The sequence below is a fragment of the Panthera onca genome, chromosome B2 (genome assembly GCF_046562875.1).
Source record: "Panthera onca isolate mPanOnc1 chromosome B2, mPanOnc1 haplotype 2, whole genome shotgun sequence".
Taxonomy (NCBI): domain Eukaryota; kingdom Metazoa; phylum Chordata; class Mammalia; order Carnivora; family Felidae; genus Panthera; species Panthera onca.
The window spans coordinates 64144735-64169785 of NC_138343.1; the positions used below are offsets into that span (position 1 = coordinate 64144735).

General features: G+C 37.4%; 1 protein-coding gene across 2 annotated transcripts; it reads left to right on the plus strand.

The window, feature by feature from the left end:
• Nucleotides 1-3092: 3092 nt before the first annotated feature.
• Nucleotides 3093-24357, plus strand: OGFRL1 (opioid growth factor receptor like 1). 2 transcript variants are annotated; one of them, XM_060615933.3, is made up of 7 exons: nt 3093-3467; nt 7553-7639; nt 7790-7871; nt 11211-11289; nt 11386-11452; nt 11559-11704; nt 15776-24357. In XM_060615933.3, exons 1-7 carry the CDS (start codon nt 3234-3236, stop codon nt 16434-16436), a joined length of 1356 nt encoding a protein of 451 aa, XP_060471916.1. In that variant the 5' UTR covers nt 3093-3233; the 3' UTR covers nt 16437-24357. The 2 variants fall into 2 exon arrangements, with proteins under 2 accessions (XP_060471916.1, XP_060471917.1); XM_060615934.3 differs by having other exon boundaries at nt 7793-7871.
• Nucleotides 24358-25051: the final 694 nt, after the last annotated feature.

Consider the following 25051-nt stretch of genomic DNA (forward strand, 5'->3'; position numbering starts at 1 on the left):
GCTGGAACCATGACAAGGTTGAAAAATAGTTACATTGGAGCATGGCTATAGTATCTGTACAGCTTGGGTAGGTTCTAGATACAGGGAGTTAGAAGTTACACTTTATAATAAGACATTGTCATAGTAGTTTCTCTTTGTCCCATATATATTTATACTCTGGTTAAATTCAATACTCTGTAGATATATTAAATAGTGATGAGAGGTAACATGTACTGATAGATTAGTATCTACCTGGCACTGGCTAAGTGTTGAATGTTTTACATGAAGCATAGACATACTTCTTTAGTGTCAATGCAGGAGTGTTAAATACTCTCAAAAGTTGGGGTGATGAAAAAGTTTAGGTTTTCAGGTAGGGTAATTACTATGTATACAACCAAGACATGTAATTACTATGTATACAACCACTGTGCTTTCTGGCTGTTGAGACAGATGTCCAGAATTTTCTTAAATACATAGATTGGACACAACATGATCAATTATTGCTCTAAATTTTAAAAATTATTACTTAAGGTTTTGGAATACCTCATGTAAACTTATGTTCTTTAGAAAATATAATGCATGGCTCGGCACAAAATCTATAGCCCTAAAAAAATTGATATATTTGCCAAAAGGTGGTGGAAAAGGTAAGGATATAATTGTAGTAGTTATACACACAAACACGTATAGGTTTGTGCAGACACTATGCCATCATCTACTGCTGTATAACAAATTACTGCAAAATTTAGTGACTTAACACATCAGTCACTTTATTATATTTCACTATTTTGAAGGTTAGGAATTGGAGCAGGGGTCTGCTGAGGAACAAAGTTTGCTTTGTTCCACACAGCATCAATGGAGGTCACTGAGAGGTATTCAGTTGGTGGAGGGTCTCGTCAGGAAGATCCAATAAAAGCTAGCAGGCTTCAGCAGGGGATGCTGGAAGGCAGGGTTCAGCTGGGACTAGTGGCTTGAAGACATACACAGTGGCCTTTCCAGCATGGCAGTCTCATAATAAACTTCGTATATGGCAGCTCAGGCCTACCAGAGAATATGTTCCAAGAAAACTGAGTAGAAGATGCAAGTCTCATTGTGGCTTAACCTTGAAAATTCAGGATAGTCTATTTTTGAAAATCCTCCATATTCTAATTTCCAAAGCAATCCACTGAGGTCAGCCCCCATTTAAGGGGCAGGGAATTAGACTCCATCTCTCAATGGAAGGAAAGCAAAGAATATGAGGCCAACTTTAATCTACATAAAACTAGACCAACTGATTAGGCACCTGGGCACAGCAATTACCCCTAGACTCCCTCTGTCTGGAATGCTTATGGCTGGATGGACAGCATTTACTTCTGCAATGTGGTCTGGTTCTCTGCCAATGGAAGATGAATCCAAATCCCCAGATATGAGCAGTTGGATTCATGTGTTCTACTGCTGCTCCATTTTTTCTTCACTGAGCCATTATGATCAAAAAAAGTCTTTGTGTAAGTTTTTTTGTTTTTTTTAGGTGTCTATTATTTATTGGTTTTAGAGCTTTTCCCAGTCATGGACTACAGAAAATGAGAGCTTTAAGGGACCCCAGAAATAAAATCTGGTCCTACTTTTGAGAGAGAGAGAGAGATACAGAGCATGAGTGGGGGAGGGGCAGAGAGAGATAGAGACACAGAATCCCAAGCAGGCTCCAGGCTCTGAGCTGTCAGCACAGAGCCTGATGTGGGGCTTGAACTCATGGACTGCGAAATCATGACCTGAGCTGAAGTCAGATGCTTAACTGAGCCACCCGGGTGTCCCAAATCTGGTCCTATTTTATAGTTGAGGTTTAGGTTTAAAGTTAGGTTTAAAGTAGGTCACAGTTTGTGACCTGTCCAAGGTCAGAAACTGATTAGGGATAGAGCCACAGCTGGGATCTCCTGAAGCATGCTTGAAGGGAGGCAAACCTGATTTATCTATAGAATGGGTACTCTGTTCACCTGATTGTTTCCCCTAGAAATAGACCATTGGCTTTGATTCAGTTTCCCATTTTATCATGAAATATTTAAAAAGAAACTACCTACTTTAAGTGCACCAATTTATAAGACATAATCTTATATATCTAACCTATTTTCTCAGTTCCTATTCAATAAATGTTTACCAAGTACCTGCCAGGTTGTGGTATATATACACAGACATGACTGCTTTCAAGAGGTTGTCTTTCCAGTTAGCAGGCCATAACACAAAGTTTACACTAGTCACTTTGCTGTGGGATATTGAATTCATCATGCTATTTTATCTTTAAGTATTTCTAGAACATGTTTTCCCTCCTCCTTTCATTTACAGAACAGACCAAGAGGCCTACGATTCTGAGTTTTTATTCTACTCAGAGTATAGATTTGGAGTGGGTAATAGTAATAACAATCCACAGATCAATGAAGAAGTTTAGCTATTATTGCTCCTTTTGTTTCAAGAGATGTTTGCTCATTAGATGAGGTGACAGATAGCTTTGACTTTATCTAGTCCATGGGGTCTCTAGGTGGCTGCCCTAAATACCTACAGTCGTGGTAGCTGGGATTTTCTGTTGATGTGTGGTGCCCCATCACCATTAGCTTTTGTCTTCTTCTGCTGTGGCTAATTTATCTTTTTCCCGGACCAGCCGGGAGAGGGGGAGGAGGTGTGGACAGGACTGGCCTCCAGACTGTGATAACTGTCTTCGATAACACGTCCACCCCAGCCGTGGCTCCCAGAGCTGGGCGGGACCACTCTTCCCGCTCAGCTGGGAGGAGCCCCAAGCTGGTTGCCCTGCCCGGGTAGGGGTGGAGAGGAGCGGGTGAACAGCAGGAGATCCCGATCCTTCCCTGGAGACGTCAAAGGCCCCGCGAAGGCAGGCCTTCCGGGGAGGTGGGGGGAAGGGGAAAGTGAGGTGTGTCCCCGGGGCTGAGGCTGTCAGCGCTCAGGCCAGGTGGGGGTGGGGAGAGTGGAGGCACTACGCTCCCCAGGGATCCGGGCCGGCGCCGGTTCCCGCGGGTGGGGAGAGGAAGGAACCAGATGGGCGGGTTCAAGCGTCGGCGGCGGCGGTCCCGGGGCCGCCGGCTCCTCCCCGCGAGTGTGCCTGTCTGCCGCTCGCCGCGCTGAGGCAGTGCGGTGGCGGGCGGGCCGAGGCTGCCGCCCAGCGCCCTGGCCGCGGCCATGCCCGGGCCCTAGCGCGCCTGCCGCAGCCCGCGCCCCGCGCCCCGTCCCGCGCTCCGCAGCCCGCCAGCCCCGCGCCCGCCGCCGCCTCTTCAATGGGCAACCTGCTCGGCGGGGTCAGCTTCCGCGAGCCCACCACCGTGGAGGACTGCGACTCCACCTGGCAGACGGACTCGGAGCCCGAGCCCGAGGAGCCCGGGCCGGGCGGCGGCGGCGAGGGCCCGGGGCAGGAGCCCGAGCAGCCTGCGCAGCCCCCGGAGCGAGCGGGCGGGCGGCCCCGCGCCAGCCCCGCGCCGGACGGAGACGCCGAGGCGGCGGGCGCCGAGCAGGTACGCGGCCCCGCGGTGGCCTCGGGCCGGGCCGGGGCGCCCCTGCCCCGGGAGGAAGGACGTCGCCGGGGGCCGGAGCAAACGCCGAGCGACCCCTGCACACGGAGGGCAGGGGCGCCGGCGGCTGCCGGTCCTTTGCGGCCAGACCCCTCCGCGCCGGCCGCCGTCCCGCAGCCCCGAGGACCTGGGGGCCTGCGGTGCCGGAGCCTTTCGCTGCCGGCCTGGGGCCTGACCGCGGGCACTACGAGAAAGTCCCTGAGGGCAGAACCCAACTTGAATGGGTGTTTTCTTTGCCTCTGCGGCGCAGCTGGGTGCTGCGAAGGTGGGGTGGGAGGAACCTGTCTAAAAATAGAGGATTGTGAAAACCGGTCTAGTGCGTGTCATTGGGAAAAATTACCCAGAATAAGGTGGGACTGCAAGTGAGGAGCAGCGAGCACCCTCCCCTACCGTGGGGTTTACAGCCATTCAGAGTATGGTAGGAGACCCCCATCCGAAGTTAAAACGCCCTAAGTAAGGCCTTTCAACTGAGGAGTTCAGGGCACTCTGCAGAACTCTTGTATCACCCAGAGACTTGTTGATCCAACTGTCCTTAAATCATTTGGCTAATACAGTTTGGAGGAGAGGTTAGTAAATAGGTAAATATTCCCTATTAACCTCTGACGGACTGAAAATAATTCAGAAAACTTTAGAAAGGAGGAACTGTGTAGCCAGCCCTCTGGAGAAGTGCGCATCCTGGAGGTATGTTAAGGTTTGTGGTTCTGTATTAGGCCCTCCTCTTTATAGCTAGGGGGAAATGAGAGTGAAAAAAAAAAAAAAAAAAAATGGAGCCCAAAGTCAAATATGACCACTGGTTGCTTGACTGGAGTAGAGGAGTCACCACCTAAATATTACAGCCAAGGCTGCCTCCTTCATCTGGATGATCATCTCTGTTTAGGTGAGGAGGAGACAAAGTCTTAGTGCAGGCTCTATGCTAAACGCGTTGTTTCAGTCACCTGCGATTTCGGGGGTTGGGTGGGAGTTGCTGTTTTTAATCCCCATTTTAGACAAACCTGAGGCTTAGAGAGTAGAAGCTTGCCCAAGAATACTCAGGGAGAGAATGATGCAAACCCAAGTATGTCTGTGACCAATGTAGAACCTTTAACCTGTCAATATTGTGCAGATCCCCTTGCCCCTTGTGCTCTGGATTGCTGATGGGTCATTTTGAATTGCAAATTCAACCCTCAAAAAGTATTAGAGGCTAGGTTCCAGTTTTTCTCTTTCTCTTGTCTCCCAATTAAGTAACCTTCTCAAGGAAGTCTGGGCTATCAAAAAATTCCAGCCCAGATTCAATCCAGCTAACCAGGTCCCTCTGTATAAAACAGTTTCATAATTGATGTTTCAGTTAATTGTGACCCCAGAAAATGGTAGACCACAGCAGCCCTCCCTTTTCCCCTTTAGTGATTTATTTTTGTTAGTGTCACCATTTAACTTCTTTTAAAAATCTCCTTTTTATTTTTGCTTTTGTTCCCTCTCCCCATAGTCATTTGCAAGTACTACTGGAGCTACCTTTAGAATATATCCCAGTCTGATTACTTCTTACCTCCTAGGAATACCTGCTGTATTCCTAGTTCAAGTGAATATTTAACAAATGATGGCGCCAATAAGTAAGATGAGTAAGTCTAGGGAAAAAGCATCATCAGAGGTTAAATTAAGAATTCCCCTGAATTTTATATCCTCTTGGACGTCTAAGTGGAGTTCTTAACTATATCGATGAACGGAGCCTTAGTCCAGAACTGCAGTCATCAGTCTGTTGGTGGTGTGGAAAGTCAGGGGAGATATGTGGTCACTAAGGAGTGATGAGGAATAAGGACTAAACCCTGGGCACTCCTCAATTTGGAACCTATGCAGAAGAGGAGGACCTAAAGAGAAGGCTGACAAGGGACAACCAATGAGATAGGAAGAAACCAGGAGAGGTGTGACATCTGACAGTGTTGCAGGAAGGAGGGAGATATTTCACGGGCCCAGTGCTGCTGGGAGGTTGCCTGAGTTGAGCACTGAGAAATGGTTTGGTAAAATGGAGATTAGTTAGTGACATTGAAAGAGCCATTTTGATGGAATGCTGAGGATGAAAACCTGATTGGGGTGTGTCATGGGAGAAGAGGAGGAGATAGGGGTTATGCACAATTGTTTGGTGATATTTTATCAAAACAGGAAGCAGAGCTATGGCTCTGTATTTGAAGGGAGATTTGGGTCAAGGAAGATTGCATATGTTTAAGCTTAGAAATTGTACACATATGTCTGCTGAGGGGAATGATCCAGAAGAGTGAGAAATTTTGATGATGCAGGGAATAGGAACAATATATTAAGGAACAAAATCCTTGACTGGGCAGGTGAGAGGGGAAAGGGTAGAGATTCCAAAAGGAGCAGAAGCTGGAGGAACAAAGATAGATGCTTGCAGGTTGGTACATTTAGAGGTTGGAGGATGCAGTCATTCTCATAATAATCTGGAGAAATAGGTAGGGCATGAGTCATTATCTTTGTTTCACAGATAATAAAACTAAGATTCAGTTAAGTGGTTTGCTTAAGGCCTCACAAATAAGTAACAGAGTTAAGACAGCCCAGGTCTTGGGCTGTTGACATTATACCCAGGTTTCTATAATGCTCCTTCACTTTTAGTGGAGCTGAAATGGATTCATGCCTAATTAGTTGGACTTGCAGCCCAGAGCCTGGAATTCCACATCCTGTGCTGTCACTGAGCTCGAGGGCCTTGTTGAACTTCTCTAAGGCTGGGTTACCTTGTTTCTAAGAGGGAAACACTAATATCTGCCATCCAGGTGTGTCGTAAAAATCAAATGAAATAATATACATGTAAGTGCTTTGTAAATGGGAAAAGTGCTTTCTGTACAAATGTAAGATGATGATTCATATGGTTGTAGCTCAGGCTAAATAGATTCAGAAACTTGCTAGGCAGAGCTATTTTGAAACGTGTGGCAAGGACCAGAATTTAAGCTTTTCCTTGCTTATGTAACATGACAGAGTAGCTAATGTTAAACATCAGAGGATTTGGTGTTAAAGTAAGTATCTCTATACTTGTAGTAATAGAATCACACCACTTGAAAAATGTGTGAAAATTGCTTGGAGGATGCTAATCTGTCAATACAGATGGGGGTGGGGGATGATGAGAAAGGGATTTGGGAGGTGAAGCTCTTAATGAATATTCAGACCTAAACATTGTCTTCTGTTTCATTATTGTTATCTGTCTTATTGTCCTGGATGACATGGGACACAAAACACTTTCTTAATGCATTATAACAATACATATAGTTAGAGAATTTAAATCCATTATATTGACCTGTATCTTATACTTTTAAAATCATTATGGTGGTGAGAATTTTTAGAATTTAAATAGTATGGATGAACTACCACACATAAGTTACTACAATCTGAAGTTCATTCCATTTGAGAGCTTTTACTACTTTGTGTATATATATTATAAATTTGCTGATTTATGTCACATAGTGTTATCACTGGATTAACAGATTATTCATGCCTTTGTATACTTGTTATGGTGCAATAAAGGATGGAGTTTAGAAAGCTATTTAGGTTGTTTTAAAAATCCCCTTTCCCTTTCATGAGTATTATTTGCCTTTAAGTTCAGCTAAATGTTGCAAATCAATGATAATTTTCTTTGTAGAATTTATTTTCTTAACAATTTTTTAATATTATGTATTCAAAAATAATTTTGGTCATAGAATCACTTGTGTAACCTCTGGTAAGGTAAATGTCTTAAATTCATTTTGAGTTCCATTTCTAATGAGTATTAATCTAGAACATTTGGCCTCCATAGGCTTTTGGTGAATAGTATCATTTTTTATTTAGTAAAACATTTTAGGACAAATGTTATTGGGTTCAAATCAGGCAAATAGAATGCCAACAAATGTTGCTAGTAGGCATCATTAAAAGCAAATATATAATATTGTCATTCTGAACAGCTCGACATTTTTCAGGCGTTCCTTATGGATGTTCATTATTTTAGGTGTTATAGAAATTTCTCAGTGAAATTATTGTGCTTCAACATGTAAATGGAATTTTACTTTTCATTTTAGGGTGGTGATTCCACTGAAGCAACTGCCAAACCAAAGAGAAGCTTTTATGCTGCGAGGGATTTGTACAAATACCGACATCAGTACCCAGTAAGAGTATAGAATGTTTTTTCTACAATGTAAAATATTTCCCTTCTGTTTTTGTTATTTTGTGGTGCTAGTGAGCAAACATGCAAGAAGGGTCCTTGTGCCTTTTTTATATGTCCATATGCTGGAGATTGATGTATTTTTTTCCTTTAGCAGAACTTCAAAGATATCCGATATCAAAATGACTTGAGCAATCTTCGTTTTTATAAGAATAAAATTCCTTTTAAGCCAGATGGTGAGTAATCTGCTACCTTGGTAAAAAGCAAATGTTACATAATAACATACACCTAGTTATTCTTTGTTTATTCTGTGGTCAGTACATTCTTAATGCATTTGTTCATTGGTTGGCTTTACTTTGCTATGTAGTCTAAGGTGTCCCCAAAGCCCTAGACCCTAGACTTGTGAACTTCCACTTGGCAAATTCTAGAGGAATAACTGTGGATTAGCAATACTTTCCCACCATTTGTTCACAGGGGCTATTGTCTTAAAGGTAGTGGGGGCCACTTTTGTGAGAGGGAAAGAGATGAAATTTATAGGATCATAAAATACTAGATTATGAAGAAACCTTAGAGGAGATCAGATTAATCTTCCTTATTTTATTTTATTTTATTTTATTTTATTTTATTTTATTTTATTATTTTATTTTATTTTATTTATTTTATTTTATTTTATTTTTTTAATCTTCCTTATTTTAAAGATGAGGTCACTGGGTCTTAAAGCTTGAATGACTGACTTGTCTGGTCACTCGATTATAGGGTTGGGTCTAGGATCCACAGTTCAGTATTTTTTTTACTATGCCATAGCCCCAAATTATTTAGAACATAATTGAAAAGTAATATTTGTATTAGAATGATCTTTCCTGTTGATTTTTAGATTCAGGGGTCAGGGGGTCCTGGCAGTCTCAGTTCACTGTTCCAATATCCTGGGAAGGGAACTATAGAGACACTACATCTCCATACAGCCTTGCCAAATAAACTGCCTCCTCCTTCACAATTCTACAATTACCCTTATAAGATCTTTTCTAAGATTCTCCCCCTATAGGGAGAGGATGCATCCACTATGGTAATATGCATATTTCACCAAAGTACCATGCTGTGGTTCATGATGGACATCCTAATTTTATCCAGGTCAAACCAGCAAAGTTGGCTTTTCTCCTTGCCCTTATCTGTGAAGTGACCAGATGGCCCTGGCTTCTGCTCTTTGCTCTTAGTGGAATCTGAGCCAAATCCGCAGCCAAGTGAGTCAGGGAATGAGGGTCATACATTGCAAAGCTTTCCAAGTAGCCGGACTGTGTATTCTTTGGTGAACAAACTGAAGGAAGGCTGTCTGAAGGGTGGATGGCATGTTGGGAGGAGGAATTCCCTGTACTGTGCACTGAGAGATGCACCAGTTAGGAGTTAGGACTTAAGAATAGTGCTCCAATGGCCAAATCCACTGATCTTTAATTAATTTAATGTTAATTAAAGTGTCCCAAAAGTTTGCTCAGACTTGGTAGGAAACCTCTGGATAAAAGTGTTCTGTTGTATTTACTAATGATAAAAACACACTGTTTTATTTACTAATTGAAATAATATTAATTAAATTATTAGGGTTTTTTAGGACCTGGGGCAAGAAAACCTTCAGAAGAAATGCAATGATTGTTAATTTGACTCTGATTTGAATTTAATAAAATTCACCTAAAGTAATGCCTTCAAATATTAAAAACATTGAACATGAGAGTACTTAACTGAATTATTTTTGTATTTCTAGTGGTGAATTTATTTTTGAGGTAGTAATTTAAAGTAATTAATTCAAATACTGTTATTAATTTTTTGTAATTTTTATCACAAAATTTATTTTGAAATCATGTAAGGTTGGTGGGAGTCAGGAGTTTTATCTAAGGTCACATAAAATGTGTCCTAGTTTATTATATAAATTACACCAACTCACACAATTTCCTATCATGTGGGTGTATCCACACACATACACATACACTTGCCAATAAGCGTAAGCCTGCAGTGATGTATTTTACTTGTGTAAGTAGGTGGAGGGGTAGTTGGAAGGGAGATTATGGAGGTAAATAGTTTTAAATTGCTGATAAAGCCAATAGTATGATTCAAAAACAACTTTTTACTCAGCCTTCCAAGAGTACAAACTGGTTACTACAAACTGGTGACCTCTGGAAGAAACAAGAATGAGATGAGTTATATTTAGAGAAATATTTTGTGTTGTTTTTTTTTTTTTCCTTAAAATTGACTAACTGGCCACATAGTCAATTGTGAGGACATAGAATTTGAGAAGCAGGAGGATTTTGTTATACAGTTGACCCTTGAGCAGTATAGGGGTTATGGGTGCCAACCCCTGTGCAGTCAAATATCCGTGTGTAACTTTTGGCTCCCCAAAACTCAACTGCTGATAGCCTACTGTTGACTTTAAGCCTTACCAATAGCATAAACACTTGATTAATGCATATTTTGTTATGTGATATGCATTATATACTGTATTCTTACAATACAGTTCAAGCCCATGTTGTTCAGGGTCAACTGTAATAAGTTCTTATGAGGAAAGAATAAAATGTGGTGAAGAGGACTTACTTTTTGGAAACAGAAAGACCTGTGTTCTATTCCTACATTTACTCTTTTGTTAGTGTGTGACTTTGAACAAATCACATAATGTCCTCATTAGTAAAATGGGGATAATAGTACTGGTTTAGGAGAGTTCTGTGAAGAGTAAGCTGGATGATATATACTGTATGTAACTTGGGTCCTTTTTCTTTCATTTTTCCTTCTTCCCTTCTCTTTTCTCTCACCTTTCTTTTATTCCTTTTTTTTTTTTCCTGGCCTACATTCCTTTTTTTTTTTTTTTTTTGCCTACATTCCATTTTGATCCCGTCTTGTATTTAAAGAACTATATGACCATCTAGGGCAGGGGTTGGCAAACTTTTTTTTGCCACAAAAAAAAGGTGGCCAGGTAGTACATATTTTCTGTACAAGGCCAGGTAGTAAATATTTTCAGGTGCATGGGCCATTAGTCTTTATTGCAACTACTCAACTCTACTATTGTAGTGTAAAATATATAAATGTGAATGTGCATGGCTGTGTTCCAATAAAACTTTATAAAACAGATGGCAGACCGTACTTTGTCAGCCTCTGCTTTAGAGTAACACTGATAGACTTTCTGTGATTTGTGGTGCCACTGATTTTTTAAAAATTAGGCTTATTACATAACTGAGCATATGGCATAAGGTATTTTTCTTTTGAAAGCATTATTTTTGTGGGGGTCCTTGGTGGCTCAGTTGGTTAAGCATCTGACTCTGGATTTTAGCTCAGGTCATGATCTCACAGTTTCTGGGATGCCCCACATTGAGCTCTGTGCTGACAGAGCAAAGCCTGCTTGGGATTCTCTCTCTCCCTCTCTCTGTCCCTCCCCCATTTGCACTGTCTTTCTGAAAATAAATAAATAAACATTTTTTAAAAACAATATTTTCACATGCTATAATTACATTTCAGAGGTTTTAATATAAAGATTGATTAAATATTAAAATGTCATCAACATCTTAAATGTCTGGCTCATTTTCTAAATGTTTACTGTCTAGGTGTTTACATTGAAGAAGTTCTAAATAAGTGGAAAGGAGATTATGAAAAGCTGGAGCACAACCACACTTACATTCAATGGTCAGTTACATTTATGTGTCTTGAACCATGTCCTATTCAATCATGTATGTTTTTCAGATAGCATTAATGTAATAATATTATTTTTCTAAAAAATAGGCTTTTCCCCCTGAGAGAACAAGGCTTGAATTTTTATGCTAAAGAATTAACTACATATGAAATTGAGGTAATGCAAGCTCATTTCATTTTATATGCGATGACCAAATAATATTGCTATTTTATTGTCCTGGTAACTATTGAATCATTTCAGCTGACTTTTTTCTCCCCCTTAGGAATTCAAAAAAACGAAAGAAGCAATTAAAAGATTCCTCCTGGCTTATAAGATGATGTTAGAATTTTTTGGAATAAAACTGGTTGATAAAACTGGAAATGTTGCTCGTGCTGTTAACTGGCAGGAAAGATTTCAGCATCTGAATGAGTAAGTAAAGCCCCAGCGGCACACCAGGGGCCAGCATGTTATCTTTTCTTGGTTAGAATTCTCCATGGAACATAGGAACAGCTAACTAGTAGATGGACCCAGGAATCTGAATTCAAAAGCTAGTCTGAAATGCATTTTATTCCTTGTCCCATCTAAAGCACAACAAAATAGCTATAAGAAAGAGTGAAATTCCAGGTAGAAATAAGGCCATTCTGCTTCACAGCTGTTTCTTCCTGAAACCTCTCTACTGCCCAAAGCCAAGTGTGGCCTCTCTCCCTCTTTATAGCATGTATCTTGGCATTTGTACTTATTTTGTGTATGCATTTTTCCAGCTCCCCTCGGCTAGGCTGTGAGCTTCTTGTGGCACAGTCTGTTCCTCAAGCATGGTACCTTCTTAGACTAAATCTATAAATGAAGCCTATGACATAAAAAAATCATTTTATAAGAAGGAAATGGGCTTGTACATTTCTAAAAAAGGGGGAAAATTAGAATCGTCATTATTTAAGTAAAAACAAAAGCCCATTTTTGCTTAATAAATCCTAAAATCTGTGAAGAGAATTTTAACATAGTTTATTTGGAATTGATTTGCTGGGTTGTTTTTTTTTTTGCCTGGATATTTATAACTTTCATTAATACTTATACCCAGAGTTTATTTTTCTTAGTATTTTCTTTGTATGCAAACTGAATTTTTTTAATTTTAATTATAGGGTGGCTTATGAACGCTGGACCATAAAACCAGCAGCTTTAAAGCATTTTTTTTTAAGCACATTATAATTAGCCGAACTGGGCAAGTACTACGAGAAAAAAAAAAAAGCTAACCTAAGAAATTTTTCTTTGCTGAAAACAGTTTTGAGCATCAATTAACTGAATTTTTTGGTGTTTTTCTAGAACTTCCATCTTGCTTTGCTAAAATGAGTATAAGTATTAATGTTTAAGCCTTCTTTTTACTTTATTAGTTATAATCAACACTATTAAAATGGTAGCTTGTACTAAAACACTGAAGATATGGGCGTAAAGCTTTATGATCCTGACTAGAAGACCCATTAACTCATAACTCAAGTTAAATTTGATATATATAGGGCACTTACAGCAGAAGTATATTATGCCTCTGCCTAAGCAATGCGGGTCGCTGTCTTTGCACAGAATTTCTAAGCACTTAATGTCCCACTGTCCATGAAAGCTGTATGCAAATAGCCTATTGACATGTAGGATGGTAAACTTTTATTTTAGAGAATCTCCATCCCCAACTTGTTAATTTTGGTTGGAATAGAAATCTTGTTTAGTAACTGTTGAATGAATAAACACTGAACAAAATAACATTTGCCAGCTTAAATCCTCCTTGGGGTTTTATTTTCAGATCCTCTAACTGACAGTTGGAAACAGAACCCTTCTGAAGGTTTTAATTAAAATGATCTCCTGGCTTGGGTCAGGGGAAAGGAGCCTGAATTAACTGTCATATTCCCTTTGCCTCATTCAGATCCTTTTCTTTCTGCCACCCACTGTCTCTCGTTTTTCTTTCCCTGGGTGTTGCACAGAGCTTTTATTTGTGTTTTAATCTGTATGACATCTTGAGTTTTTTAGAGTAGGCAGGAAACTCAATATATTTATAGTAGCCCAGCGGACCAAAAAAAACTGAATGAAAGTGAAATGAAATAATGTTCAGTGAACAAGTGACCATGACTAAAAGAAGTGAAATATTTTTGAACATGAGAATACAAACATATAGACCAACCACTAAGCTGTATTTCCAGTTTTATTTGTAATCACCTTCGATTACTGAGCCATATTTTAGACCCTGGAATTGCTTCTAACTTTTATCTCCTGTCTCCTGGTTCTTGCCTTTTGTGTATTCTCTCTTCACCTACCTAGTCTTCCTGACTTTTTCAGGGCTATTTAACTGCCCTTACTTCTGTTGGGAAGCCCACCTTCTCCCTTTTATCTGCTTTGCAACCCCAGAGGCTGCTTAAAATATTGGGTGGGTTTCAGCTGGTGTCCTCTCTTCCTTTTTGTCTTCATTTGTGAAATTTATTTCAAATCATACTGACACACTCAATTTCTTTCTTGTACAATTTTGTTCCATAGTCCTGATTTTCATTCTCTTGAACTCAGTGTAAATATGGGGTTGTTGTGTACATATTTTATGTAATGTAAATATTTTAAATTGAAGAGTGTATAGATACGGATAAATGTGTACAGAATTATCTTGGTCATTCGTCTTCGACTGGATGTTTGCAATTGGGCTGGTTGCAAACATAGAAAATTTTGTTGGATCCTATAACTCATCTTTGGGATTTTTTAGGAAAAATGTTCCCTCGCTTTTCCATATATCTCTTTTTCATAGATTTATGAAGCAGATGTTGCTTAAGTTTTTGGAGAGTATAAACCCCATACTAACCTAACACTAAGTCATCTCTGCTGTTAATGGCAGATTGTCTTAACCTCATTCAAATTTGTGTTGTCTCAGAAGACTCTTAACTTCTCCACTATTAAAAAATCTAGATTCATGAGGCTGAAATATATCCCTGCTGTGTTTTACCTTTTGGCCTCAAAGAGTTGAATATTAAGATAATACTTTTGTAGGAAACATCCAGAAGAATGGGGATGATAAAAACTGCCAGACTTGTCTTTTTCAGTGTTTATCTATCCTGAATCATTAAGAATTTTGTTTTGTCCAGACAAACTTTATTATTAAAATGTAAGGCTATAGAACCACCCCCTTTTGTCCCTCAAGTAATTTAACATCCTTCTGCACCCTTCCCAAATAATTAGCTAGTTATTTATAAGTGAAATGCTGTAAGTACTTCTGGAAACCAAAGCAGGTATATGCGTTGCTTGTATAAAGTTCAATGTCTGATGTATAAAACAGATTTTAGGAAGTTAGAAATAAGTGGTTGTTATGGTTGCGTGTCAGTATTGGGTAAATAAATACCTGAGCTGCTGATGACACATGATTAATATGTGTAGCTGAAGATTCTTTTAGGATGTGGCCAGGTATTTGTAAATGAGGCAACTATTGGCCCAGTGATGTAGGGTAGGTATATTATGAATTGTGATAGATAAGCTTGAAAAGCATTCATCTGATAATGGCCTTAGTTTGAGGACAGAGAAGAAGTTTGTGCGATTTGGGGAAAAAGGCATCTTTGGAGTCTATGCCATTAGAAGTAAAATTTAAAATTCTTCGGGAAAAAGAAGGAGAGAGAAGGCATGGATGAAAGACAATTAGGTAATTAAGTGGGGATAGGTACATATATGGTGGTCCTTAGTACCAGATTTAAATAATAGCAATAATAGTGATTTTAAATAGTATCTAATATTTTTTAAGTTCTACATGCCCTGAACATGTCTCAACTCATTTTATTCTTCTAAAAGTCCATTGAAATATTAGCCATTTCCCCTACTTTACAGGTGAGCATATTGAGTCAGAAGAAGATACCATAATTTCTTATAGCTGTATGTGGCAGAGCCATGGTATAAACTCCAGGTCTGACTTCAGAGCCCATGCTGTTAACTGTGTTCTGCTAAATAAGTCAGTTTTGCAGCCTTTGTCAGAATTGTTCCAGTAAAGTAGAGTGGATTTTGTTGCTTACCTTATGACTTGGCCAGTGTGGTGGATTTTGCTGACACTCTAAATCATACCTTCAGCTGATAGCTGATGTTACATTCATGTTTGGAACTAGTTACCTGTGGTGGGTACAGTACAGCAGGCGTCGTTGCAAATAAATGCTCTAGTAGATCACATCCTCAGTGTATTTAACATTAAACAACAATTCAACATGAGTGGGAATAAATTTTAGACCTAAATATCTCTCATATATGAAGAACTGAAGAAACAAGAGGAATTTATATTTCACATTTGAATTTCACATAGATTGGCATTACATTGAAGTATAAGAGTTTAATAACTTCTAATTTATCCTTCTTATGGTGTCTAATATGACTTTCACTAAAATTGTAATGCATGTTTCCATGGCTTACAGTTCCATTAAAAATGATTTTTCTAATACTTTTTATTCCCTTACTTTCCCTCACCTGATTTCCCCGCTACATTTTTTGTTCAATCCTCTCTTCCAGGTCCCAGCACAACTATTTACGAATCACTCGTATTCTCAAAAGCCTTGGTGAGCTTGGATATGAAAGTTTTAAATCTCCTCTTGTAAAATTTATTCTTCACGAAGCTCTTGTAGAAAACACTATTCCCAATATTAAACAGAGTGCTCTGGAGTATTTTGTTTATACAATTAGAGACAGGAGAGAGAGGAGAAAGCTCCTACGGTTTGCCCAGAAACATTACACGCCTTCAGAGAATTTTATCTGGGGACCGCCGAGGAAAGAACAGTCAGAGGGAAGCAAAGCCCAGAAAATGCCTGCCCCTCCCACTTCTGGTCATATCAGTCAAACTTCTATGCACAAAAAATCCAAGGACTCTAAAAATTCCTCCTCAGCTATTCATTTGAATAGCAAAACAGCTGAAGAAAAAAAAGCGGCACCTGGAGGGGCTGGAGAAGAGGCAGACAGGCCCAGCACAGAGCCCGGCAGTGAAGCCACCAAGTCAAACACAGAGGACGGTAATGCTGAAAATTCAAATTCTCAACTGGAAAAAGCAGTCAGCCATCCTACAGAGAGGAAGGAAATTGCAATTCCTCCTGAAAAAGATGAGGAAGGTGAAAATCACAACAAAGACTGTGAAAATCCTGGAAATACAGGCTCCCCTGATGATGTACCATTACAGTGAATTATCAGAAAACCCGCAAACCTGTATAGGTAAGGGAGGAAAAACTGTACAATATATCCTGAAGAACAGAGGTCATTTCAAATTTTAGCTGTTTGTAATTTCTGTTGTAAACAGTTTGTTGTTGGTTTTTTATTTTGAATGATAATGAATTTAATATTTAGTAAGAAGTTTTAAGCAAGACCCAATAAATGAATGTATTCTTTAACACTTTTAGGATGTGAGTTTCCAAGTTCTGTACATAATAATTGCTTTTAAATTATTTTCAGTGTATATGGAAATAATCATGTAGTATTTGATATATCAAATAAATTCTTTTGGGAGATTACGGTCTACATGAAGAAAATCAAGAGGATAAATTTCATTATTTTGCCACATAATTGCCCAATTTATGGATTCATAAAGCTGGGAAAACAAATTTAGTCGATTCAAATGTATTCAGAAAGTAATTTGGAATCTTCATTACAACACCTCAAGATGTTTCTTTTTAAATTCTGGTATGTGAAATGGATATTTTTAGGAAGCCATAATCACCCAGCCCATTTCTTGGGCTTCCCACTGTCCTTTCCTCTTTTCCTGTCTCTGCACTTGCCTTCATTTGCCATCTTTGTAGGCCAGCATGTGCATTTCTAGGGTACATTCCAGTGATCCCCTGTACTGAAATTTAAATCAAACAGAGGGGCACTTTTAACTGTATGATATCAAGAATTTGCTTTTTTAAAATAATAAAAATGTTTTTCTACGTGAAATGCTTAAAAACAAATTTTGATGCAAAAGTCCAAGAAAAGGATTTTGCTTTTATGGCTGTTCCATATAAATTTGGTGCTTGTTTCTGAATGCAAATGGCTAAAGAATTCAAAAATAAGGAAAGAAAATACACATTTTTAAATAGCATGCTTCTTACACTGGTAACAAGGCAGTGGTCCCTAAAACCTTGACTATCTCAGTGTTCTGTGGGCTGTGAAATTAACAATATTGCTTAGTCCAGTGTATCTTTAAAAAAGAAAACAATTTGATGTATCTCTAAGTAGTCAAACCTTGAAATTCAGAAGATTTAAAATTCTGTATTCTCAGTTTTAGCAAGCACTTATTGCGTTAATATTGGTTAAGAGTACGTAGTTTTACTTTCTGTCATATTATTACTAATATTACACATCAGAAAATAATCACTGTGGTGAGAATGTCGAAGCATACATACAAATATAGTTAAAGCAATTAATAGAAAAAAAATTCACTTTCATTTAGAGAAGAATTGGCAATTGTGTGTCTCTTGGGCTTTTAGATTTCACTTTAACCCCCAGAGAATTTTTCCTGTGTCCTATTTGTTAGTCACATCATATCATCCTCTGTTAACCTTTACAATCGGGGGATTTCCAGCAGAGGATTTCTAGAAAATACACCAATTGTATGCCTTTAGAAGTATGATTTTATTGCTTTGAAGTTTACATGAAGCATCATAGTTGCTCAAACTTGAGTTTTTAATATATTATTAACCAAGCTGTATATCATATTCCAGTTATAAAGCATCTTCTCATTGCTGGTTCCCAGAGTATCCCAATTTTTGCTTTCTACTTTCTACAAAAGCAGAAACAATTCTGCTTTTGCATTTCAATTTCTTTTTTGTATGGACCCTGTAATGTGCTGCTTATAGCAATGTCCCCATAGAGCTCAAAAAACAGTTTTACAGGGTAAGATGAGAGTAGTTGTTACATTGAGCTGAACTGTAGGAACATGATTAATTCAAAATATCTTAGCAATTTTGAATACATGAAAAAGTGTTCAGACTGCTTTCTAAGTGCAAAATATTTAAAATTTGTGACTAGATATTAAAATATTAATAAACAGTGGGAAGAGACTAAAATAAATGGATATAATCTGAATTGCTTAGAAACTGTAGTGTATCAGAGCCCTTACAAATAAAAACACTTCATTCAACAATTTAACTTTTAGAATATTATTCCTAATTAGGGGTTTGATTAGATTGCAACAGTTAATTTGAGAATATTTAGTCTCAAGGGAGAAACTGCCTGGCCTACATTTATAAACAGTGGCCTTTTCCCAGAATGTTGTTTTTAAAATCCATATTCATATGTAACAGTATGATTCCTACATTTAATTCGCAAATAATTTATGGGAGAATTCCTCAGTGGAGAACAAATAAGAGGATGTCATTCCTTTTGCAGATAAAAATTATGTCTATAATTTTTTTCTATAAAGAATACTTTGTAAAATTAATAGTTTTTTAAATAATATCTATAGATACGTATTTATGTGGGTCTTAGATATGAAACAGCCTTCTGGGTTTGTCTCTAATGTTTTGTATTTTTAAAAACTACCATATGCTTGCAGAAATTTACTGAGAAGCTGTTTTAAAAATGCAGCGAAGCATGGCCAAATAGCTAGAAACATTATTGAATCTTTGCAAATCTATAGACTTTATTGTTGTACCTTGGACCGTGAGGATATAAACATTGGCTATTGATAAAATATTTACTTGCATTTCATGGCAGATAGATGTTATATCGCTTGGTTAGTCTAGTACATTTCTAATATTTTGTGCTTTCATATCTCTAAGGAGATAATATATGTGAAAGTATTTTGAAATACTGTAAAGTGATATATAATTACAAGATATATTTCTGTACAGCAGAGACAAAGTTTATAACATTAAGAATATTGTGCCATTATACAGTTTCATGCTCAATCTCATAAGAAACTCAAAAGAATCATGATAGAAGAGAAAATGTGTCTGCTTTTTCTAAATCAGGTCTAGTTCTCAGTTCAAAAATTATTTTGCATAGTTTTGTTTTGAATTTTGATTTTGAGACTACATTTTTCAGCTTCGAGGATAAAATAAAATATGCAACTCAGGAGTTACTAGAGAAGTTCTAAGATTTTTTTTGCTAAGTATTAACAATGTAAACATGCAAATGTCATTTCATATCTATCATAGTCATTTTGTTTCATATTTTATATAAAATTACCTACATTGCTTTTAGTTTTTACGCTTTAATCTGAGTGAAGATATGATCTGGTAAAAAAGGAAAAACAGTGCAATGTTACATCTGTTACTCTTTAAAAAGTCATTTTTGTAGGTAAACTCCCATATCAAGTGGTCAAAAACTGGTTGAGCTGATAGGGAATATTTGGTTCATTGTATAAAGTTAAATTTCCCAAGTTTGTAATAGAGTTATGATTGGATTTATACTCTTGAGTAAATGGGCCTTTTTTTTTTTTTTTTTTGTCTTTCTATAATTGAGGCTCCTCTAAAAGCTTTATTTTCTAACCTGAAAAAAGAAGGACATTCTTGATCTTACTTGATTATAGCTTCATCTATGGGTCTTTCATGCCTATTTGTGCTGAGTGGGGATCCTTTGTTATAGGAATGGTTTTGAAGATTTCTAATTTGTCTCCCGCTTAGAAAACTCCTCTTTGTTTTTTTGGGCCATATGTGTTAAATAGAAGGTAGGCTGGAGTTAGACATGCTAGGATCGTTTCAAATGTAGGTGAGGTTATAGAGAACGATGATGGAGTCAATGTAGGATCTAGAAATTAGGAGTTACATATACTGACTTCTTTCAGCTTTGAATTCTGTAGTGTTTATTACATGAACAGATTTGTGTGGGTAATTTCTAGGGTGACAGTGAGTACTACCCTGCCTCCATCCCTGTTCTAGTTATCCAGCCCACCCAGCAGATTGTGTTCAGGGACAGACTGTGGTTTTAGAAATCCCTTATTATTGAAGTTAATAATAATATAGTTATAAATATGAATGCCTGGAGGTGTCCAGATGTGCCTTAACTAATGTAGATGGTTTTCATTCAGAAGTTTAAATTTTTACTCCATTGTAAAATCTTACCATGAGGAACTTTCCAAACCATGACTATCAGTTATTTTAATGAACTTTCTTTGGTGCTTTTTCATTTTGGAGAAATTTCCCTTTGTGACAATAGTATTAGTTCATAAGGAGGTGTATTTGCCACAGTGTTCAACAGTGTGTTATGTTTGACAAAATGTATTTACAGTAATGTTAACTACATTGTTACATTTACTTATGCTTTTGTTTGATTTTGCTACATGCTATGAATTTCATTTTAAACATTTCTCAGTTACTACAAGTAATATTTGTCTGTATTTTACTTCTTGTTCTTAGCTGCAGATGGATGTAGAAAATGGAATTCTATTAGAGAATTATTTAGAAGTTTAATTCCAGTAGATGGTTGGAGGAATCTGAAATTACTTTTCTTATTAAAAACATTTAAAAAGCACTGTTTTTGCTTTTTTTCCTAGATTAGAATGTTACTTGTCATCTTTTTTCTTGATCTGTTGAGAATTATTGTTTTAGTTATTTGTGGGAAATACCTTCTTAATGTTTCTTTCTTGAATTAAAGTTTTCATGTTAGAGATACAATTAAGTGCTTTGTTTTATGGCTCATACTGTGCCTGGAAGTAGAGTGCAGAATGGGGAGTAAGAATCAGGTGAGCATCTTGGTAAAGTGGAGCCCACACTGGGTTCCAGTCTCTCCAAAGTCATGACAGATCCTCAGAGCCTCCTCTGGTTCAGAAGAGTGTTGAGCTTTCTTATCCCCGGCTTCTGAAGAGGGTGGGTTACCTTAGATTCTATACATAATTTTAATATGTTATCAATTTTCACAAAATATCTGTTATAATTTGCTACCATTTTGTAGTTAGGAAATTGTGAGCAATTGGACACTTGCTATGTAAATTGAATCTTTAGAACTATTTTGGGAAACATTGAAATACCATTTCCGCCCACCCTTCCTCCTAGTTCTTCAATCAAAGTTCTTTTAAGTTGTTCTTTCATAGATATATATTTAAAAGTTTTTATAAGATGACTCAGTGTACACTAAAAATGAAGTGAAAGTGAAAAGACGTTGATAATTTGTTAGGCTAAAAGACTCTTTTTAAACAAAAAATCCAAAACCTTATGAAAATATATTTAAGCTATGAAATTTATCATATTCTTGTTTTTAATTTATGGCAGAGTTTGTAGAACAGTTTATGTCAATCAGAGAGATTAGTTATATAATAATCTTGGTTCTAAGAAATGTTTAAGTCCTGTAGTCTCTGGTCAGATGAGCATTATTGTTTTTGGTGCTAATAGAAAATTTAGTTTCATGCGGAGAAAAGGAAAATACAAATGAAACAAAAGATTAGAGACAATAACAAGAAACCTACAACAGAAATAAAGAATAACCAATTCTAGGTTTGTACAAATGACACAATTATTGGAAGCAGACGAGGAAAGATCCATGAAAGCTTTATGGTAGGGATGTGATTTTGGAATTAGCTCCGTTTTTTTGTGCATAGGTGATCAAGGGATTGGCGGGCAAACAGAATCCCATTAATACTCCCATTTCAACCATGACTTCTTTCTACTCTACAGTAAACTGAAACCTTTCAGTAGACTGATAGAAGTAGGCAAATGATCAGATACCAAGTTTAATTTTTTTTTGCCAGTGTGTATCAATAGTTGGTGATTTTACTAACAAATTAAATTGGGGGAGTGGCTGAGTTAAGACTCAGTAATGTGATTGTCTACACATGAAGTAACTATCACCCATATGAGAGTTGACCGTGTATTAATTGTCATTAATACAATCGAGGCATTATAATCAAGAGAAATAACTGAGAGCAAAGTGTTAGCTTCTCCCTTAATAAGCATTTTTTCCTTTTTATCAAAAGACCATTTACTTGTTTCTTATTTTATTATTTTATTAAAAGACTTACTTTATTAAAAGACCATTTCCTTATTTCTTAAGATATTGGCCTTTTGTTAGTATTACCTAAGAAGATAGATGGCCAACTGGGTCCAGGCACTATCTCACTTTGGAAACTATTGTGTCCTTTGTTTTTTCAGTCTTTCAAGAAAATGGGTATGATTCTTCAAAAGATGTGTGTTTTACTTCGCACATAAGCTCTGACTCTCCAGCAGCTGCTGGGTCTTCTCTGTGCCCTGTGTTCTACTGCAGTATGAATTACAGAATGCTGTGCATGTCTGTTAGTTCCAATACCATGTGTATGTGGTAGGAGTCGTAACCAGTTTCTGGATCTGTATGGTACTATGAAACACTTGTTTTATAATTCTGTAATTGTATGGCAGTGTTATGCCAAAAATGTATAAAGAACAATAGTTTCCGTTGCTTACTGCTGTATTTTAAAATATTGTTTCTGAAATACTATATTTAGAGTTCCTTTAGAGTAATTATTTTTAAAAAACTATTGCCAAATATACATCCTGTAAAATGAATAAAAGCCACTTCATCTTGGTTAACATTTTAGCATTATGTTAGAGTACATTATATTGGTTTTGCATGATTAAAATATTTTTAAGTAGCTGGGAAAATGACTTGCTGTTTTTCTATGATTAGACATATATTTTTATGATTATCAATGAGATCACCATTTTTTCCTTTTATTTTGTAAAATAAATATTTTATTTTGAAGGGTGAAATCTTACTTACCTATGAAGTTACTTTTGTTGCAAGATTTTGGAGGGCAGGTCACTTGTATGTGTAAATACTTGGATGTTTATTTTATCTTTTTTGCTTTTCTCTAGTGCAAAGTTCTAAAAGTATATTTAACACTGATAAATGAAAATAACTCATGGAGATGACATTTTTTGACTTAATTGGCTAGTCTTTTTAATAAGAATATAGTTGACACACAAAGTTACGTTAGTTTCAGGTACAACATAGTGATTCAGTTTCTCTACACATCATGCTATGCTCACCACAAGTGTAGCTGCCAGCTGGCACCATACAACACTTATATCGTTGTATCAAGTCAAATTTTCGATTACAAAAAATGCAGTTGTGAGGTGAAAGTAAAGAGTTGTCCAGATAACTGGACAGTGTGGATGAGGAAGAAGATGAGCTTGGATAGGCTCAAGCTCTTGGATGAGCTAGATAGGCAGCAAAAGAGAGGACAAAAGAACTAAGAATAGACTGTGGTAAGAGTCAGAATGAAATGACATTGTGCATAATTGAGAAACTTAGAGGAAGAAAACAGCAGCCACAGTGGTGAGTGAGCATGATTTTAACTGCACCCTTTGGGATGAATTGTTTAGTAGGGAGGAATGTGCACAAGCAGTTATTGTCATGAGGGAGGAATGGATGCATTCTGGTGATAGAGAAGTCTTTCCCCTAGAGGTTTAATGTCTGTAGGCAAGGCAAAATCCTAGGAGGCTGGAGATTCTCAGTATAGTGAGAAATTCAAGATTGGGTCTGCATGTCTTTATGAACATAGAATTTAATATGGGAGAGAATTTGGAAAAAAAGATTTGTGGCGTGTTCCTTATTTTAAGCCTCAAGTGATGTAAAGCAGGCAAGCTGGTGTTCCAGGGAGGGAAGGAAATCCCAGCCTGGATAAAAGTAACGATGGGCAGTTTGGTTTCCTGTAGGTGATTGTATGCTTCGTTGATTGTGACTAAGAGGCTGAACTGACACAGGGAACATATAAGGATTATCCTGCCCTTGGGATTATCCCCGAGAAAATGTTGGATTAATTGGAAGAGCATTTTAAAATAGGTTACTAAAGACAGAGATTAGAGAGCCAGCATGGATTTAACTATACAGAAAGACTAGGTTTATTAATTAATTTTGCTATAATAGTTAGCATGCTACTACTTTTATAACCATAGCGTATATTTAACACTACCAATGAATATATAAATATTTTCTTTTCGAATGGTGTATAACATATTTTCGTTGTGATTAAAATAGCCTGTTTTATCAACTCTCAGCTTTGGAAAAGGAAGATTTTAGAGGAACAAGAATAAACAAAGAAGTGGTAGATGAGGCGAACCAAATGAGATCTGACAGGTTACCTTAGAATGCTGAGTTTGTCTGAGATCTTCGAAAGGATGATTTGACTGTTGTCAGAAAGAGAAGTTCAAGAAAAAGCCTGAAGGACTAAAAAGTAAGGGCAAAGAGGCATTTTGTTTAATGGAGTAGAGCTGGTTTTCAGGCCAGAGAGACTTGGATCCACATGGCAAAGTCATCAATTACCATTGGCTGTGTGGCTTTGGACCAGTCATGTAAATTCTCAGGGTATTTAGTCTCTCATTGATAATATCTATTTTGTGAGTTTCTTGAAAGGATTAAAGTGTAGGTTAACCACCAGGGACATATTCGAGATACTCCTTTATGGTGGCTGCTATTATTCTAGAAGAAAATGAGATGTTTGATCATGACATACATTGTGTAGCATTTATCTCAATGGAAATCTAATGTATTTACCAGGTTTATAGATAAAGCTGAAGATTTACTTACAATTTTAGGGTACTCTTTTTACCATAGCTCCCAGCTATGGAATTGATGATTTTATGTTACATATACTGATATTGACAGGATAGAAAATTCCCCTCACTGTGAATATAATGAATGTGCAAAAGAGCCCTTTATTACGTCCTTAATATTTGTTTTTGAATTAATTTACCTTTTTTGCCAAGAAAGAGCTGGAGTATGAGGCAGAGCTGAAGCCTTTTGATCAGGATCAGAAGATGATCTAGTTTATGTTAGGACACTATCAGTACTGATTTTTATTAACAGCATGAAATTTTAATTCCAAACCCTCCAAGTAGATATTCACTTCAT

Excerpts from the sequence above, each read along its gene's own strand:
- OGFRL1 (XM_060615933.3), top strand. The coding sequence starts at position 3,234 with ATGGGCAACCTGCTCGGCGGGGTCAGCTTCCGCGAGCCCACCACCGTG. Across the intron at positions 11,290-11,385 it reads AACCACACTTACATTCAATG|GCTTTTCCCCCTGAGAGAAC; the intron begins GTCAGTTACATT and ends TCTAAAAAATAG. Across the intron at positions 11,453-11,558 it reads TAACTACATATGAAATTGAG|GAATTCAAAAAAACGAAAGA; the intron begins GTAATGCAAGCT and ends TCTCCCCCTTAG.